The following is a 17,576-nucleotide window of genomic DNA, read 5'->3' as shown; positions in this document are numbered from 1 at the left end:
ACAGAAGCAGCATTAGAGTTTATGTCATTTTGTTCATTAATTTCCTCTATATTAGAAACCAAATTTGGGAGAATGTAGCCTAGATACATGGCTTATTTTTTCCAATTTTACCTTCTCTTTCAGAGCTAATGGGCTAGAGTCTATATAATCTTTTATTTCTACCCAGACCAGTGGGAGCATTGTTGTTTTAAGAAATATTTCAAGGGCCAAACTTAAAAACTTTCTCAGTCAAATCCTAAACACTACCAGCACAAAATTCATCTTTCACCTGCCTACCCTGTTTTTGTACCTTTTGAGGTAGAGATTGAGATGCCATGCATTGTTTTATATATATATTTAGAAAGCATTGAGGACCTGCCTATTCTGACTACCTTTGTTCATTAATTGCTTAACGTTATGACCATGAGCAGAGGAGGTCCATCTTTTTCTATGCAATCTAGGGAAAGCAAAACTTTGACTCTAAAACAATTTAAAATGCCATCAATTAAGAGACAAACTAGAGCTTTTCAGAAAGCTCTGAGGCCACTTAAAAATCTGAGAAGAGAGAGTCCTAACTTGGTCAAGGCACGAATGTTGAGGATTATTTCTGGATTATAGACCAGTGGTCACTGCCTGGATTGCTTCTTACCTTTGTGAAACTTGATTTCATTTATGTGCATTCATTATTTTTGTGGTATTAAGAAAATGTCACTTTGTGACAAGTGTCAATATAAGATTGAATTAAATAAAAACAAAACCATTAAAACCTATGTATATCTTACTTGAAACTGCATGTTAATGGGCCAGGAATAGAAATGGTAGTAAATTTAAAAGCAGATTGAGTGGGTAATAGAGATGTATCTACTTTTTGTTGTGATTTTACGGAAATATTCAAAGTTGGAAGCTGAGAGTAGTTTGGTGTGAATGTGAAGACGCTTTTTAGGGTAAAATAAGCCTGTTACTTTTCTTGGGTATATTAGATGAACACCTATCAGGCATAACCTCTTTACATTGGTTCTCTTTGGGGGAATTAGAATAGAAAGAATTTTCATTCCTTGTTATGTATTTAAAATATTTACTTGTTCATAATAAGTTTATATTACTTTTATAATTAGAAAACGTGCATGAAGAAAACATTTTTATATTTTAATGATTAATATATATCTCTCATCATCTACATGGGTAGCAATTTAGTGATTTTCTGAAAAGTGCAACATGTCTGTGAAAAGTGACGAAAGCATATGCATGCCATGAAAGTGAAGACTCAGACATGTTTACAAAATTTTATATACAGTGTCAGACACTGGATCCCTTTAAGCCTATCTCTGAATTCCAGGTTAAGAACTGTCCTATGGTCAGGTGTGATGGCATACAACTAAAATTCTAGCAACTTGAGAGGCAGGAAGATCAAAAGTTTGAGGCCTGCCTCAGCAACTTAGCTAGGCCCTAAGCAACTTAGTAAGACCCTGTCTTAAAAAATAAAAAGAATTGGGGATGTGTCTCATCGGCAAAGTACCCCTGCGTTCAGTCCCTAGTACCAAAAAAAAAAAAAAAAACTGTCCTGAGAGATGTTTTCTTCACAGCCAAGAGTCTCCATTTGCTCATTTCTTATTTAGTTTTCTAAGCCAGTTGCCACCTGCCTTGACGTCTTTAGTGACATTACTGAAACTTTCTAGTGTTAGCAACCTTTTTTTTTTTTTTTTTTTAAGTAGTTTAGGTACTGAATTGCTGAGGCTGTCCTTTAACTTTTCGATCCTCCCAAGCCCCTGGGATTATAGGCTCATCTACCCTTGCTTTTCTTTTTTCTTTTGCTCCAGCTTTAACTTACTGTCATGTCAAAGTTTATGTATCATTGCAAACTGCCTGAAATAATTTCTGACACAAGGTATTTATTGAAAAATAAATTTATACTTGTGTCACATTTCTCAAATTATACTTATACCAGACTTTCTTCTGGGATCCAAGTTAATATATTCACTGCTACTGTCCATATCAGCACTATGGATTTCTTTAAGTATCTGAAAATAAACACATTGACTGCTGTGCTTGCTGTTTACCATCTGCAAGCCTGCCCTACTCATATTCTTTGCTTTAGTAAAGGTAGAAATTTTGTATACTTACATCTTGAACTTAAAGATAAATATCTTGTATTTCCTATTTCATAAAGGTAAAGATCCCAGTTCTTTACCTTTTATATCTTGGTTCCTTATCCTCTGATCTCTTTCTCCCCCTCTTCCACTACTACTACACTGGATTGTGTTCTTGGGTTCACTTTCCTGAATTACTGGAGCAACTTCCTAATTGAGCTCTCTACCTCCTACCTTACCCTACTGAAACTCATATTATTTGAGCTGTCAAGCTGATATATCTAAAATAGAAAACCGATATTGTTGTTCTTGTAATTAAAGCCCTTCATAGCTTTCCGTTGTTCTGTTCAAGCTGAGGTGTAGGCATCTCAGTAGAAAGTCATATTATGCCAGGTGTCCATAAAGTTATAAGATAAATATATAGCATCTTACTGGGGTGTCAGTCTTCCTTGAAGACTTTGGGTTGGATAAGGAACAATTGAGGCATTAGGAATAATTAAAAAAAAAAAAAAAAAGATGTTTGAGAAATACTTATTTCCAAAATAACATCCAAACTCTTAATATGGCATACAAAAGCCAATGTGATATGACCAGATGATGCATTCTCTGTATCTAGCAAACTATACAGGTTCAAATTGGTTACAGGGGCAAGTAAGGCATAGCTGAGTACTGGTAGAGGGATCCAAAACCAAGTCTAAGGAATTGAGAGCTGACCATAGCTAGATGACACATTAGTCTTCAGGGGAAGTTAGGTCTGAGCAAGGTAGTATTGAAAATCAAGGTATTATGTACAGCAGTCAAAAATGCCTGGCCAAATCTAAGGTCAAAACCCATGGTTTCACCAGTCATTGTGGAGCTTTGCCAGCTACACAAATAATATCACTCTAAAACACTAAAAAGAAAAAAAAAAAAAAAAGAAAGAAAAACTTAACCATTTATTGGGAGTGGGGTTTCAAGATGGTGGAATAGAGAAGGTCACTTTCCTAGCTGCTCTGTGGTGTGAAACCAAGAAAGCAGATAGGCAGCTTCTCAACAAGTGGGTGAAAAAAGGGGGAGGGGTCTTCCTAGGCTCTAATACTGAACATTCAAGACATTGAAAGCAGATCGGAGACTTAGGAGATTAGATATAATAAAATAAGGAAGAAATCCACAGTGCCACTGAGGCACCAGCGAGAGCAGTTCCTCCTCAAGCAAAGTGAAGGGATACGGAAATTAAAGGATCCCACATTTTTAGGAGGCCTGAGGAGTATCTGTGTACTGAGAGTTTAGAGATCAAAGACTATGCCCAACCAATCCGAAAGGCATTCTGCACAATATCCTTGTACAGGAAAGAAGCCACATCTCTCCCAGCTGCATGCAGAGGACAGAAGAAGGAACCATTTTGCAGCCATGTGCTGGCAGCTGGGGGAGACAATTCCTGGCAATTCCTAGTTTGGCCCGAAATCCAGGTCTGTCAAACTCACACTGCACAACATAGTGTGCCTAAGTGACCAGTAGAAAATCAAATGTGGAGAGAGGTTTACACAGGGGAGTACTGGTCATGGAAACCCACCCAGCTCTCTGCCTACCCCTCTAATCCAGCTGCTTGCAGGACCAGCTGGGAGAGGCACACCTGGCTGGGAATTCAGAAGGGCAGGGCAGGAAATAAGGAGTTTGGATAATGAACACAAGACCAGGAATCATGGGGTCCACAGGTGATGGAGTAGACTTAAGAATTGGCTTCTCCACTGCATGAGTGGAACCCAGGGGAGATCTCTGAGGTGCAGTCTTCTGACATGGACCAGCAATTGCTGGACCCTGGAGTTGCGCTGATCTGAAATCTCCAGACCACTTAGGCATTCGTCAAAGAAACTGGAACCTACTTAAGCCTAAACCCCACCTCCAGGAGTTCCCTACAGGATTCTCTCTCTCACTCCAATAATCCCACCCTGAGGGCAGAGCAAGCACCGTACTCCAGGCTACCCCACTTAACAGTGCTCAGAAGGGAAGCTGAGAGTTTTTGAACTCCAGTGGAAACAATTCTTTTAACTTGTCATCAAGAACTATTTTTTCCTCTCTCTCTTTGCTGTTTAATTATTACATTAATGGTTTCTGGACATTTACACATAGTCATACTTATTTTTTCTCTCCTTTAAGTATTTTGAGAACTAAGATGCTTGATTAATATATTTCAGTTTTGTTGTTTTCTTTTATTTTTACTTATTTTTAAAATTTTTACTTTATATATATTTTTTCTCTCACATGTTTCCCTTGATTCTTTCTCTCTTTTTATCTGCTGACAGCCAACCTCTATTAGTCCTCTTTCACTCTTCCACTAATTTTTTACTTCTATCTTCTCTCTTCCTCCCTCATAATCTTTACATCCTACACATCACTTCAGTTCTCTCCTTGTCCACCATTTGAAATTGTAAACACTTTGCAAACTTACTGTTTTCACTATAGGCAATAACCAATCATCATTTCTGTTTATTATGACAGTTAACATTGTAGATGTCATAGCAGGAACAATTTGGCTTAATGCTATATATTGTTGACATTGGTTGTTATTATTTGTCTCCCCCTAAACAGTGAGGTACTAGAAACCTCCAGGGATACTATAAGTCCACAGGGTAGAAATGCTACTGCCTCAGATCCATACTGTTCGATGGGTTGACACACAAACAACATGAAAAAGCAAGGGAACAAATTGCCCCAACAAACTAAGATCCTTCAATAACAGAATCTATCAACACCAGAATGGAAGAAATGTCAGAGCATGAGTTCTACCAGACCTTCGAAGAACTAATGCCAAACCTCCTCAAACTATTCTATGAAAAAGAGAAGGAGGGAACCCTTCCAAACTCATTCTACGAAGCCAGTATCACCCTGATAGCAAAACCAGACAAAGACACATCAAGGAAAGAAAACTTCAGACCAACGTCCCTGATGAATATACATGCAAATTCTTAATAAAATCCTGGCACATCACATGCAAAAACATGTTAAAAAGATAGTGCACCGTGATCAAGTGCAGTTCATCCCAGGGATGCACAGTTGGTTTAACATACAGAAATCAATAAACATAATTCATCACAGCAACAGACTTAAAGATAAGAATCACATGATTATTTCAATAGATGCAGAAAAACATGACAAAATACAGCCTCCGTTCATGTTCAAAACACTAGAAAAACTAGGGATAGTACATCAACATTGTAAAAAACTCTATGTTAAACCCAAGACCAGCATCATTCTAAATGGAGAAGAATTGAAAGCATGCCTCTAAAAACTGGAACAAGACAAGGATGCCCTCTTTCACCACTTCTATTCAACATAGTCCTTGAAACTCTAGCCAGAGCAGTGAGGCAAAAGAAAGAAATTAAAGGGATACGAATAAGAAAAGAAGAGCTCAAACTCTCCCTATTTGCTGATGACATAATTCTATATTTAGAAGACCCAAAACACTCCATCAGAATACTTCTGTAACTCATAAATGAATTCAGCAAATTAGCAGGATCTAAAATAAACACCCGTAAATCAATTGCATTCCTATATATCAGTGATGAATTAACTGAAAGAGAAATTAGGAAAACTATCCCATTCACAATAGTCTCAGAAAATACATTTGGGAATCAATCTAGCAAAAGAGGTGAAAGACCTCTACAATGAAAACTATAGAACACTAAAGAAATTGAAGAAGACCTTAGAAAATAGAAAGATCTCCCATGTTCTTGAATAGACAGAATTAATATTGTCAAAATGGCTATACCACCAAAAGCACTATACAGATTTAATACAATTCCTGTTAAAATTCCAATGACATTCTTTATAGAAATAGAAAAATCTGTTGTGAAATTCATTTGGAAAAATAAGGCCCAGAATAGCCAAAGCAATCCTTAGTAAAAAAGGTAAAGTCCAAGGCATCACAATAACAGACCTTAAATTATACTTTAGAGCTATAGTAACAAAAATGGCATGGTATTGGCACCAAAACAGACATGAAGACCAATGGTACAAAATGGAAGACACATAGACCCACATAAATACAGTTATACTAGACAAAGGTGCCATAAACATACATTGGAGAAAAGATAGCCTCTTCAACTAATGGTGCTAGGAAAACTGAAAATCCATGTGTAGTAAAATGAAATTGATTCCCTATCTCTCACCCTGCACAAAACTCAATTCAAAGTGGTTTAAGGACCTAGGCATTAAACTGGACACCCTTCTGCACCTACTAGAAGAAAATGTAGGCCCAGCTCTCCATCATGTCAGCTTAGGAACCAACAAGCCTCCTTAAGCTCCAAGAACTAAAATCAAGAATCAATAAATGGGGGCTAGGGATATAGCTCAGTTGGTAGAGTGCTTGCCTGGCGAGAACAAGGCCCTGGGTTCAATCCCCAGCACCGCAAAAAAAAAAAAAAAAAAAAAAAAAAAAAAAAAAAAAAATCAATAAATGGGATGGTATTAAACTAAAAAGCTTCTTCACAGCAAAGGAAATAATCAAGGATATGAAGAATGAAGAGAGAGCCTGTAGAATGGGAGAAAATCTTTGCCACCTCAGATAGATCATTAATCTCTAGGATATACAAAGAACCCAAAAAACTTAACATCCAAAAACCAGTAACCCAATCTATAAATGGGCAAAGGAACTCAAAAGATTATTCACAGAAGAAATACAGATGGTCGAATAATATATGAAAAAATGTTCAACATCTCTAGCAATTTAAGAAATGCTGAGATTTTCTCTCACTCCAGTTAGAATGGAAATTATCAAGACTATAAGTACAATAAATGTTGGCAAAGTAGTGGGGGAAAAGGTACATTCATACATTGCTTGTGGGACTGCAAATTGGCACAACAACTCTGGAAAGCAGTATGGAAATTCCTCAGAACACTTGAAATAGAATACCATTTGACCTACTTATCCCACCCAAAGGACTTAAAAATCATCCTATTGTAGTGATACAGACACATCAATGTTTATAGCAGCTCAGTTCACAATAACTAAGCTATGGAACCAACCTAGGTGCTGTTCAACAGATGAATGGATAAAGAAAATGTGTTATATATGGAACATTACTCAGTCATAAATAAGAATGAAATTATGGCATTTGCCAGAAAATTAATGGAACTATCATGCTAAGTTAAATAAGCCAATCCCAAAAAAACCAAAGGTCAGATGTTCTCTCTGATAGGCAGATGCTAACATGCAGTAAGGGAGGAGGGATGGAAATAGTAAAGACAGTAGAATGGATCAGACATAAGTTTCCTATGTTCATATATGAATACACAACCTGTGTAACTCCACATCATGTACAACCACAAGAATGAGGAGTTATACTCCAAGTATGTATAATATGTCAAAATATATTCTACTGTCATGTATATCTAAAAACAATTTTTTTAAAAGTATTAAATACCTGCTAAGAGTGTTGTTTCTGTTAGGGTCTTTTAACATTTAGAAATAATGTTTTTATTGCTTTTGAACTTATTACCATTCTAAAGATAAACAAAAATAAAGAATTAGTGTATTTGTAAATTGTACCCCCCATTGAACCTGGTAAGGAGAACTCAATAATTATTTGTTGATTAAGAGGTGAATACAGTACAATTATTTATAGAGAACTTTAAATCCTATGGATAGAAAACTAATTTGCATAACATCTTTATATAAAATAATCTCATTCTCAGATGTAAAAAACCTGAAGAAAAAAATTTTATAATATAAAAGTGGAAGTAGTCTTATGTTAAATAACAGTTGTGTTCAAGGGCCAAGGATGTGACTCAATGTAAAGTGCTTTCCTTGCATTTGTGAAGACCTGGGTTCAATCCCCAGCATTGCAAAAAAAAAAAAAAAATAAGACAGGTGTGTTAAAAAAGACATTAAGAAACACTATTTGGAAAATAATGGGGGTTTATATTCAAATCTTAGGGATATGATTAAAGTAGTAGTCTAAGGAATCATAAAGCATTTAACTTAATATCTTAACAATTTGGATATAATGATTGGCTGGATTTACTTCAAACAGAAGGAAAGAGGCTGAGGCAGGAGGATCACAGGTTCAAGACCACCCTGAGAATTTTAGTGAGAACCCAACTCAAAACATAAAATAGGCTGGGGATGTGGCTCAGTAGTAGTCTATCCCTAGGTTCAATTTTCATTACCATTAAAAAAAAGTAAATAGCAAAGATCGAAGCAGAAATAAATTTGCAGCTGGGAGTAGAGCTCAGTGACAGAGCATTTACTTAGCATGTCGGATGACCTGAGTTCAGTCCCCATCACCAAAAGAAAAAAAAATTGTTAAGGACCATGGAAATGATGGTGCTGATATTTATGTAACAAGCAGAGAGATGTAAAAGCATGCCTAACTCTATGAGTAGCCTTATAAAGTTATATATATAAATGCCAAAACATGCAAGATTGGGAAAACCAGTAATTGGGGGATTTGCTTGTAATTCTTGCTTATCTATCTCTCTCTAGTTATTGTGACCAACTGAAAGTCTCAGAGAGTACCCACGTGCTTCAGCCCTTCCTCCCCAGCATCCTTGATGGCTTAATTCACCTAGCAGCCCAATTCAGCTCAGAGGTCCTCAACCTGGTGATGGAGACTCTATGCATCGTTTGTACTGTAGACCCAGAATTCACAGCAAGCATGGAAAGCAAAATCTGCCCCTTCACTATCGCCATTTTCTTAAAGTACAGTAATGGTATGCAATAGGGAGGATGTGTTGTTGAGAGGCACTAAAAAAAAAAGTGGTGTCTGGTAAATCTAGGTAAAGTTTCCCTAGGGTCTGATGGTCTTAGGAATCATAAGCAAAGAATATGGTTTTCAATTAGCAAAGAATAGAATTATGCTGTAGATAGAGAATACCTCCCCAGTGGCCCAGGAGGCTGAGGCAGGAGGATCGCAAGTTCAAAGCCAGCCTCAGCAACTTAGAGAGGCCTTAAGAAACTTAGGAAGACCCTGTCTCTAAATGAAAAATAAAAAGGGCTGGGATGTGGCTCGGTGATTAAGTACCCCTAGGTTCAGTCCCTGCCCCTCCCCTCCCCATGAAAAAAAAGACAACCTACTCCTATAATATTTACTGTCCTCTAATAAGAACTGGGGGAACAAAGATAGTAAATAAAAGGCTCAAATGCAGGAGGCATAATTCAAAACTTTGATAATAGAGTAGGAAATTGAACAAATAAATAAAAGTTTCCTATCAAGAAGCCTGAACTATAATTTAGAAAAGGAGCTGCTGAAAAAAACAAAAAAACATATAAAAGTTTTTGAACAAACTTGTTCACCAGATGTTTTTTATCCTAGTCAAATTCTGGAAATAACAGAAGATTAATTATATCCCTAAAATGAAATACTATATAACCATTAAAATCAAGCTTCATGCTGATTTAAAACCATGAGAAAGTATTTACTTTATGATAAGTGAAAAGAAAGTCTTCCCAAAAAGATAAAATATGACCCCAAATCTCAGGATGTATATATAGATATGTATGTAGAAAAAATGCCAGAAGAAAATATATCAAAATGTTAATGGTGATTAAATGATAGGAGTACAGGTTTTTCTTTCCTTTAATACTTTTCTTCATTTAAGCTTTTTGTAGTGGATATATATATTAATACTTTATTATTTGAAAAATATTAAAGATACTTGGTTTTAAAGAGGAAGCTCCTGATGGATGAAGTGGCATACACCTATAGTCCCGGTGACTCAGGATGGGCTGAGTCAGGAGTATCCCAAGTGTGAGGTCCACCTCAACAACATAGCCAGGCCCCATCTCACAAGATTAAAAAAATAACAAAAAGAACTAGGGATATAGTTCAGTGATAAAGTGCCCGTGAATTCAATTCCTAGTGCCACTATAAATAAAGAGAGAGCTCTAATATTGATGCTCAGAAAGATACATAGAAATAAGAATTACTTATATCATAATAATCATGTTATTTGGTTTGCTTTTCCACTTAAAACTATGTCCCAAAGAGCTTTCCATATTGCATGCTCCAATATATCTCATTCTTTTCAGTCATCACATAGAATTTCATAAAATGGCTATATGATAATTTTTTCACCCAGTCTGTTAACAGACAGTAGATTATTCCCATTTCTTTTCTATTACAAATAATGCTATAGTTGATTTTTAACGTACACTTTAGTGTGCACCACATATATTTTTGCATGCTAGATGGGGGAAATATTTTATTATATAGGTAAAGTAGATTGAACTACTAAAGTTCCATTTCTTCAAAAAGCTCTGTTTTTTGCTCCAGGAATGACTTTGAGAGTTCTTCCTATTTGTCATGGCCATCCTGTAAGAGATATGCATGATTTCTCCTCAGTATATGAGAACCTAGGGGAAAGACACTGAGCTGTTTGTAAAATTTTCATGTCTTCTTAACTATCACTGGGACTTTTTTTTAGCATTTGGTTTCACAGTCAGTCCAGGTTTCATAAGAACAAAAAACCCTAAAAGATTTGCCCCAGAAAAAAAGCCAAATTTTGTTTTAGTAGTAGCTATTAATGACTAGTCCTTGTCTTAATGAAAACATACATACCCTGCCTCTTGGAGATTTAGCATCTCTCCTATTCTTTGAGATTATTCATATGTCCCCATTAGGTCCCAGGTATGTGATATATCATCATTGCAGAAGTTAATATAGATTAGGGCAAAACATAGGTATCATTAATCCAGAAGCAGATGCAGACCATCAGGCCAGGGGACTTCCATTTTGCCTTGTCCACTTTAGATCCTGTTGTCGCCTCGCTGGCTCAGGACATCTTCAAGGAACTGTCTCAGATCGAAGCCTGTCAGGGCCCAATGCAGATGAGGCTAATTCCCACTCTGGTCAGCATAATGCAGGCCCCAGCAGACAAGATCCCCGCAGGTCTCTGTGCGGTAAGTGATTACAAGGCTGGTGTATTTGGGAAAGAGAAGAAGAGAGATCTGCAAGTGCCCCTCACAGATCCCACCTAGTTAACAGGAAACTAGCCATAGCATTGGAGATTCATGGGGTAATTTTACTGGGCTGTTCTGCCCCTAAGGACAGTGGGTGATTATCTGAGTCTTTAAGAAAATGACTCTTATTGCAGAGGTACTCTCAGTGAATTGATTGGAGTGCCACCATTACACAACACCATTAAGTATGTAACCTGGCAGTCTAATTCACTGCTGCTCCCCCTCTTGTGGCTAATAAAGTAATGAGCCATCCTAAGGAGGCTGAGAGTACTATCTACTGATGTTTCTTTTCTTTTGGAAACTTGGTTTCATTAATGAGTTTTCTCTGGGTTGCTCTGATGGGTCTACCCAGTAAGCAATTGATTGTTGGGCACCTCCCACCCTTGAGGCAATTCTCACTCTTCTCTCTTCTCCCCTTCAGACAGCCATTGATATCCTGACAACAGTAGTACGGAATACAAAGCCTCCACTTTCCCAGCTTCTCATCTGCCAAGCTTTCCCTGCTGTGGCACAGTGTACCCTGCACACAGATGATAATGCCACCATGCAGGTATCTGAGACATGGAGCTTAGAAGGATGATATCTTCCTTCCGTGGGCTTATAGTAAACTGAGAAATCTGACATGCTTTCATGCTTTTAAAATACAAGTTTATCAACTTCATATTTACGCAGAGGATCCAGAAAGGGTTCAATCTACAAGGTTTGTTATAACCTTAGAGTCTACACACCAGGCATCCTGGCCATCTGCATCTGGGCATTGCTGCTATAGAAGAGGTTACAGACATCTAAATCTGGGGCCATTAAGAAAGTCTTTCTGAGGCTGGATATGGTGGTGCACACTGTAATCCCAGAGACCTAAGAGACTAAAGCAGGAGAATTATAAGTTTGAAGTTATCCTCAGCAATTTAGCAAGACCCTGTTTCAGAATAAAAAATAAAAAGGTCTGGGGATGTGGCTCAGTGGGAGGGCTCCTGGATTCAATCCCCAGTACCACCAAAAAGGAAAAAAAAAGTCTTTTATTGATGAAGTCAGCCAAGTGGTAGGTCTCTAGAGAGGTAAGGGATGCCTGAATATTCTTCTCTATTTTTCTTAGGTTAGTTGGTTACTTTTTCAGGTCTTTACTACTGCAGTTTGATTATAAAGGTTGTAGGAACTTATCAGTGGATATTCATCAGCTTGGAGATTTCCTAGCAGTGGTTTATGTAAGGTCTGTCTGTATTCCTGTAAAGACCTATACGACCCCTAATTATTGCTATATCTTAGAAATAACTTTTTTCAGTACCAGAGGTAGATCTTAATGGTTAAAACTCAGTTTGCTTGGCCATTGTCCCTTGTGGTCAAAAATATGCATTTTTAAGTCTGGGTACAGTAGTGTTGCACACCTACAATCCCAGCTGCTCTGGAGGCTGAGGCAGGAGAATCACAAACTTGAGGCCAACCTTAGCAACTTAGCCAAGACCCTGACTCAAAATGAAAAGGTCTAAGGATGTAGCTCTGTGGGAGAACATCCCTGGGTACAATCCCCAGTACCACAGGAAAAAAAGGAAAAGAAAAACTCATTTTTAGATACCTGGCTGGGTAAAGGGAAAAATTATATAATGCGTGTCTTTATAACAGTAAATTTCTGACCATAGTGGAATGAGCCCACCACAGACCCTATAGTTTCACAACTGTTATAAGGCACAGACCTCAGAGTGACACTTGCTCCTATAGGCTAATGGCCTCCTGGCCTTTATCCCCTAGTTGCTAATCTTACTTGCCACCTCTGTCTCCCCAGAACGGTGGAGAGTGCTTGCGGGCCTATGTGTCAGTGACGCTGGAGCAGGTAGCCCAGTGGCACGATGAACAAGGCCACAATGGACTGTGGTACGTGATGCAAGTGGTGAGCCAACTCCTAGACCCCCGCACTTCAGAGTTCACTGCAGCCTTTGTGGGCCGCCTTGTCTCCACCCTCATTTCCAAGGCAGGGCGGGAGCTTGGGGAAAATCTGGACCAGATTCTTCGTGCCATCCTCAGTAAGATGCAGCAGGCAGAGACACTCAGTGTCATGCAGGTAAGGACAGTGGGGAGCTGGGCTTTCCCATCCTCTGGGTATTAGAGATACAAATTATTTTGTGGGCCCTGAGTTGTTTTACCTTCTTGCTATCCTTGTAGAACAAGAAAGAAGTAAAATTAGGTCTCTTATAGCCCAAGAAATGTGAAAAAAAAACTTAATGTTCTCTTGCCTTGTGGGTGGTCCCTACAGTGAGTGCATAGATTATTTCTTGATGGGCCATTCCATCTCCTGTCTCTGTGAAATCAGTTTCCCTGAAGCAGATGTCCTTCTTGTTATATCCTAGTCTCTGATCATGGTGTTCGCTCATCTGGTACACACCCAGCTGGAACCTCTCTTGGAGTTCCTCTGTAGTCTCCCAGGACCTACTGGAAAACCTGCCCTCGAGTTTGTGATGGCTGAGTGGACGAGCCGACAGCATCTGTTCTATGGACAGTATGAAGGCAAAGTCAGGTAGGCCTTCATCTTCTCTGAGTATTCTGCCCCTACTCACATTTCTTCCTTCCCTGACTTGCACCATTGATTTTTGTTTGACATATTTGATTACCCCTTGTTTTCCCTTTTCTCTTTCTTGCTAACCTGTATGTTTGAATGACTGCCATCTCGAAATCCCCAAAATACAGTCAACACAGGTAGACAATATTTTTCTGAAGTCTGCTGGCACTTCAGCCAGCTAAGAAGTGCTAGTAGCTTATTCTCCTTTATAAACCCAATCCTTCCAGCCCTGGCTTTCTGACTTTCTTGCCTGGTTTTCTATCACCCTGTTGACTGTACAGTGTGGTTAGTGATTGTGATGCTTGCCCACCCTGTCTTTGTTCAAGAAATCAGTTCTCATTGGACCATCTTATGAATTCTAATCCCATTTTCAGCTGAACTGTCTTGTCTCTCCTAATTAGTTGTGAACAGAATTTTCATTGTCTTAGGACATAATGACTGGTCTCCTGAGTGGACTCTAGATAGGTGGCTGATTGATCTTTTCTGGCTCTTCCTTGCCAGCTCTGTGGCACTGTGTAAACTGCTCCAGCATGGCATCAATGCAGATGACAAACGGCTACAGGATATCCGTGTGAAGGGAGAAGAGATCTACAGCATGGATGAGGGCATCCGTACCCGCTCTAAATCAGCCAAAAGTGGGTGATGCCGCCATCCCTCCGGTCCCTTCTCCATAGAGCCTAAGGATACTTTTTATTCATTTGTTTATTTTTTTTATAGTACTGGGGATTGAACCCAAGGGCACTCTACTTTTATTTTTTATTTTGAGACAGGGTCTTACTCAGTTGCCCATGCTGGCCTTGAACTTACAAATCCTCCTGCCTCAACCGGAGATTATAGGTATGCACCACCATGCTGACCTGTGATCTATATTTTTAAAACATAATTGCTAGTGATGGGTTAGATAAAGAAGAGGCAGAGCCAGATGTAGTGGTATATGCCTATGTGTGTGACTCAGGAAGTTGAACAGGAAGAGTGCAAGTTCAAGGTCAGCCTCAGTGACTTAGCAAGGCCCTCTGCAACTTGGTGAGACCCTGTCTCAAAATAAAAAATAAGAAGAGCTGAGGATGTGGCTCAGTGGTAAAGCACTTCTGAGTTCAATTCCCAGTACCAAAAACTAAAAATTAAGAAGAGGAGGCCAAAAACTATAGGCAAACAATGGATCAGAATATAAGGTTCCTTTCTGTTGCTGAAAATTGACAAAAATAGTTACCAAGGATCCCCAGCTTCCAGGTTCATTCTGAGACCTGAACACACATATTCAGCATGTCTTTGTTATCAGGTTTTCGCTAGTGATTTTTAGGTAGAGCTGCTTTAACTGTAAGTTTATAATAACCCACAAAATCTTACAAAGATATCTTGCAAGTCCCGAGGACTCTAGTATTGTGCTGTGTACAATTATTTGGCTTTAGAACTTTAGTACTTATAAGAAACTATCTCCTTCAATCCCTGAGTTCTTAATCTCTCCAACTTCAGAACTGTTATAACAGGACAAAGTCATTTAATGTTAAATCATTCTTTGGTGGCTAAATATAGTCAGAGATGGTGGAAAGTGATGGTGAAATGATGGTCAACTCTGTGGTGAGTGCACCATAGGGAGCATGAAGGCGTTGCCAGAAGTGAGCCAATAACAGTCTGACTTAAAGCCTTTTCCTTCCTTCCCAGATCCAGAGCGCTGGACAAACATTCCTTTGCTGGTCAAGATCCTAAAGCTGATTATCAACGAGCTCTCCAACGTCATGGAGGCCAATGCTGCTCGCCACGCCAATCCTGCAGAGTGGAGTCAAGGTGCACCAGGCCCTTACTCCCAGGAGACTTTTAACCTGGCAGATCAAGTTACAAATTGTCAATTTGGTTTGTTGACTCATTGGTTTAGAAAGAAAAAAATATGTATTGAGTGGCTACTCTATGGCTGATACTGTCAGGTCTGCCTTGTTAAATCTCAGAAGCTGGGAATGGGAAACAACCAGGGGGCTGTCTTACCCTTCCTTCTTGGAAGTTGGTTCTTTCATTCACACTGGGAGTTTTTGGCCATCCTTGATTCTCTCCCACTAGGGACTGCAAGCCACCTTGGAGAAACCCGCAGAGCCCTCTGTTCTGGCCTGTTTGGGTTTCGGAAGGGAGAATACACGAATGTGCTTTAGCTATTTTTCATTTCCAAGCAGATGACTCCAATGATATGTGGGAGGACCAGGAGGAGGAAGAGGAGGAAGAAGAGGATGGTTTAGGTGGCCAACTTTTATCTGACATTCTTGCTACCAGTAAATATGGTAAGCAGTTTGAGAAGAGGAGAGCCATGGTAAATATCTTTCTTTGCACACTGGTACCAAGAATGGGGTACCCAGGAAAGGGGAGAGGCGGGCCTATAAGGAATGTTCCTTGGGCTTCTGCCTCAGCCATGCAATGGTGCATCACCACCAGGGCTGATCATGGGCCTCTGCCCTGACCCGCCCTGTGTTGGCTATGTCTAACAGAGGAGGATTACTACGAGGATGATGAGGAAGATGACCCCGATGCCTTGAAGGATCCTCTCTATCAGATTGATTTACAGGTGAGGGTGTCCAGAGAAGAGCTCTTGCAAGCGACAATATCCCAAGCCATGGAAGCAGAAATATGGGCTCAGATCTAGATATTCATAGTTCTTCCTGGGAGCCTCAAGGGAGAGAGTTCTATCTTGCTGAGTGGTCAAGGGCTTTGGGGAGAGTGGGACATTTCACCAAATATTTTATACCAGTATTATAATCCAGCTTCTTGAGGCTATGTTTTGAAGGTCCTTGGGGTGAAACATGAGATAATAGCCGTGGAAATATTTTGGTTCCCTTTGGAATTTTGTCCCTGGGTTATACCTAAACTAGATCCAAGAATATAAAAGGTCATCCCTCAAGAAGGTGGCATTTGCTTAGAAGTCAGCCAGAGCCTCTACCACTTGGTAGTGGTTCATACACTGCTGCAGATGAGTGATCCCGGGGGCCCTCAGTAACACCATTCTTATTCTTCCCTCCAGGCATATCTCACAGACTTCCTCTGCCAGTTTGCCCAGCAGCCATGCTACATAATGTTCTCAGGCCACCTTAATGACAATGAGAGGCGGATTCTACAGACCATCGGCATCTAAAAAGAGGGCCTTTCCACATTGGCTTCTTTTTGGTCCAGCCACAAATCATTTTGCAGCCCTCACTGGCTTTGAGATGCACTTTCTTCTCAACCTAGAGTGGCTTCCTGATCCTCAGTCCTTGGCCTCTGCAGAGTGACACTCACAGTGACTCTGACCAAGCTCACCAGTGCCATCACCTAGGAATACTGGAACAAAGGACATTTCTCAAAATTCCTATGAAGATATCCTATCTCTGGAACCTTTTTATCCCCAACTCTGCCCCCACCTCTGTTCCTAGTGTCCTCTGCTGGCCAGTCCAGAAACATTTGTGCCCAAAAGGATTATGTGTTCATGGATTATTTTGCCCCACCTCAGGAGCACAGGAAGTCACTACCATTTATATTCTAAAACAGACCTGTCTACTTTCATAGGACATCTGATGTGTTCAAATAGGAATACCCCTGAGAGATCACTAAGCTTTCTGCCCTCGGCCACTGATGCTCTGGGTTCTCAGCAGGCACAAGCAGGAGCAGCTACATGCTACGCCCTTTCCAGCAGCCTCCCCCCCTGCTTTCTTCCTACAACACTGAGGCTCCTCTGTTGAAGGAAGTCATCGTCTTGTTTTTGCTTCCTTGCATGACACGACCCCTCCCCCAAGCTGTTCCTATATATACATGCACACACAAAATAAGCCATACAGATGGCAATTTGTTTTCCCTTTTTTAGAAAAAAAAAAAAAAGAAAGAAAAAAAGGATTTTTAAAAAATCCACCTGACCCAACTATATTTAATATGCCTCCACCACACATTACCAGAGTATGATATTCGAAGGTTATCCCTTGTCCCTCAGGAATCCTTTAAAGTGGTTAAGTTGTAGCCCTCAAATTTGCAATGTGTATTTTTCTAGGACAGTAAAGTAATCTTTACAAATGAA

The 17,576-nt window shown here is 39.5% G+C and overlaps 1 protein-coding gene across 2 annotated transcripts in view; it reads left to right on the top strand.

The window, feature by feature from the left end:
- IPO9 (importin 9) overlaps positions 1–17,576 on the top strand; it is a 47,690-nt gene extending 30,114 nt beyond the window's left edge. For both annotated transcript variants that reach the window (XM_079106019.1, XM_079106020.1), the window contains exons 15-24: positions 8,530–8,756; positions 10,796–10,944; positions 11,426–11,554; positions 12,782–13,057; positions 13,344–13,510; positions 14,054–14,187; positions 15,215–15,337; positions 15,715–15,819; positions 16,024–16,100; positions 16,554–17,576. In XM_079106019.1, the coding sequence (XP_078962145.1) occupies positions 8,530–8,756; positions 10,796–10,944; positions 11,426–11,554; positions 12,782–13,057; positions 13,344–13,510; positions 14,054–14,187; positions 15,215–15,337; positions 15,715–15,819; positions 16,024–16,100; positions 16,554–16,664 (1,498 nt within the window). In that variant the 3' untranslated portion in view covers positions 16,665–17,576. The remainder of the gene's footprint in view (positions 1–8,529; positions 8,757–10,795; positions 10,945–11,425; positions 11,555–12,781; positions 13,058–13,343; positions 13,511–14,053; positions 14,188–15,214; positions 15,338–15,714; positions 15,820–16,023; positions 16,101–16,553) is intronic.

Source organism: Sciurus vulgaris (assembly GCF_902686455.1).
Source record: "Sciurus vulgaris genome assembly, chromosome: 12".
NCBI lineage: Eukaryota > Metazoa > Chordata > Mammalia > Rodentia > Sciuridae > Sciurus > Sciurus vulgaris.
Note: the sequence above shows the minus strand (reverse complement) of the source record. Positions and strands in the feature narration are given on the sequence as shown.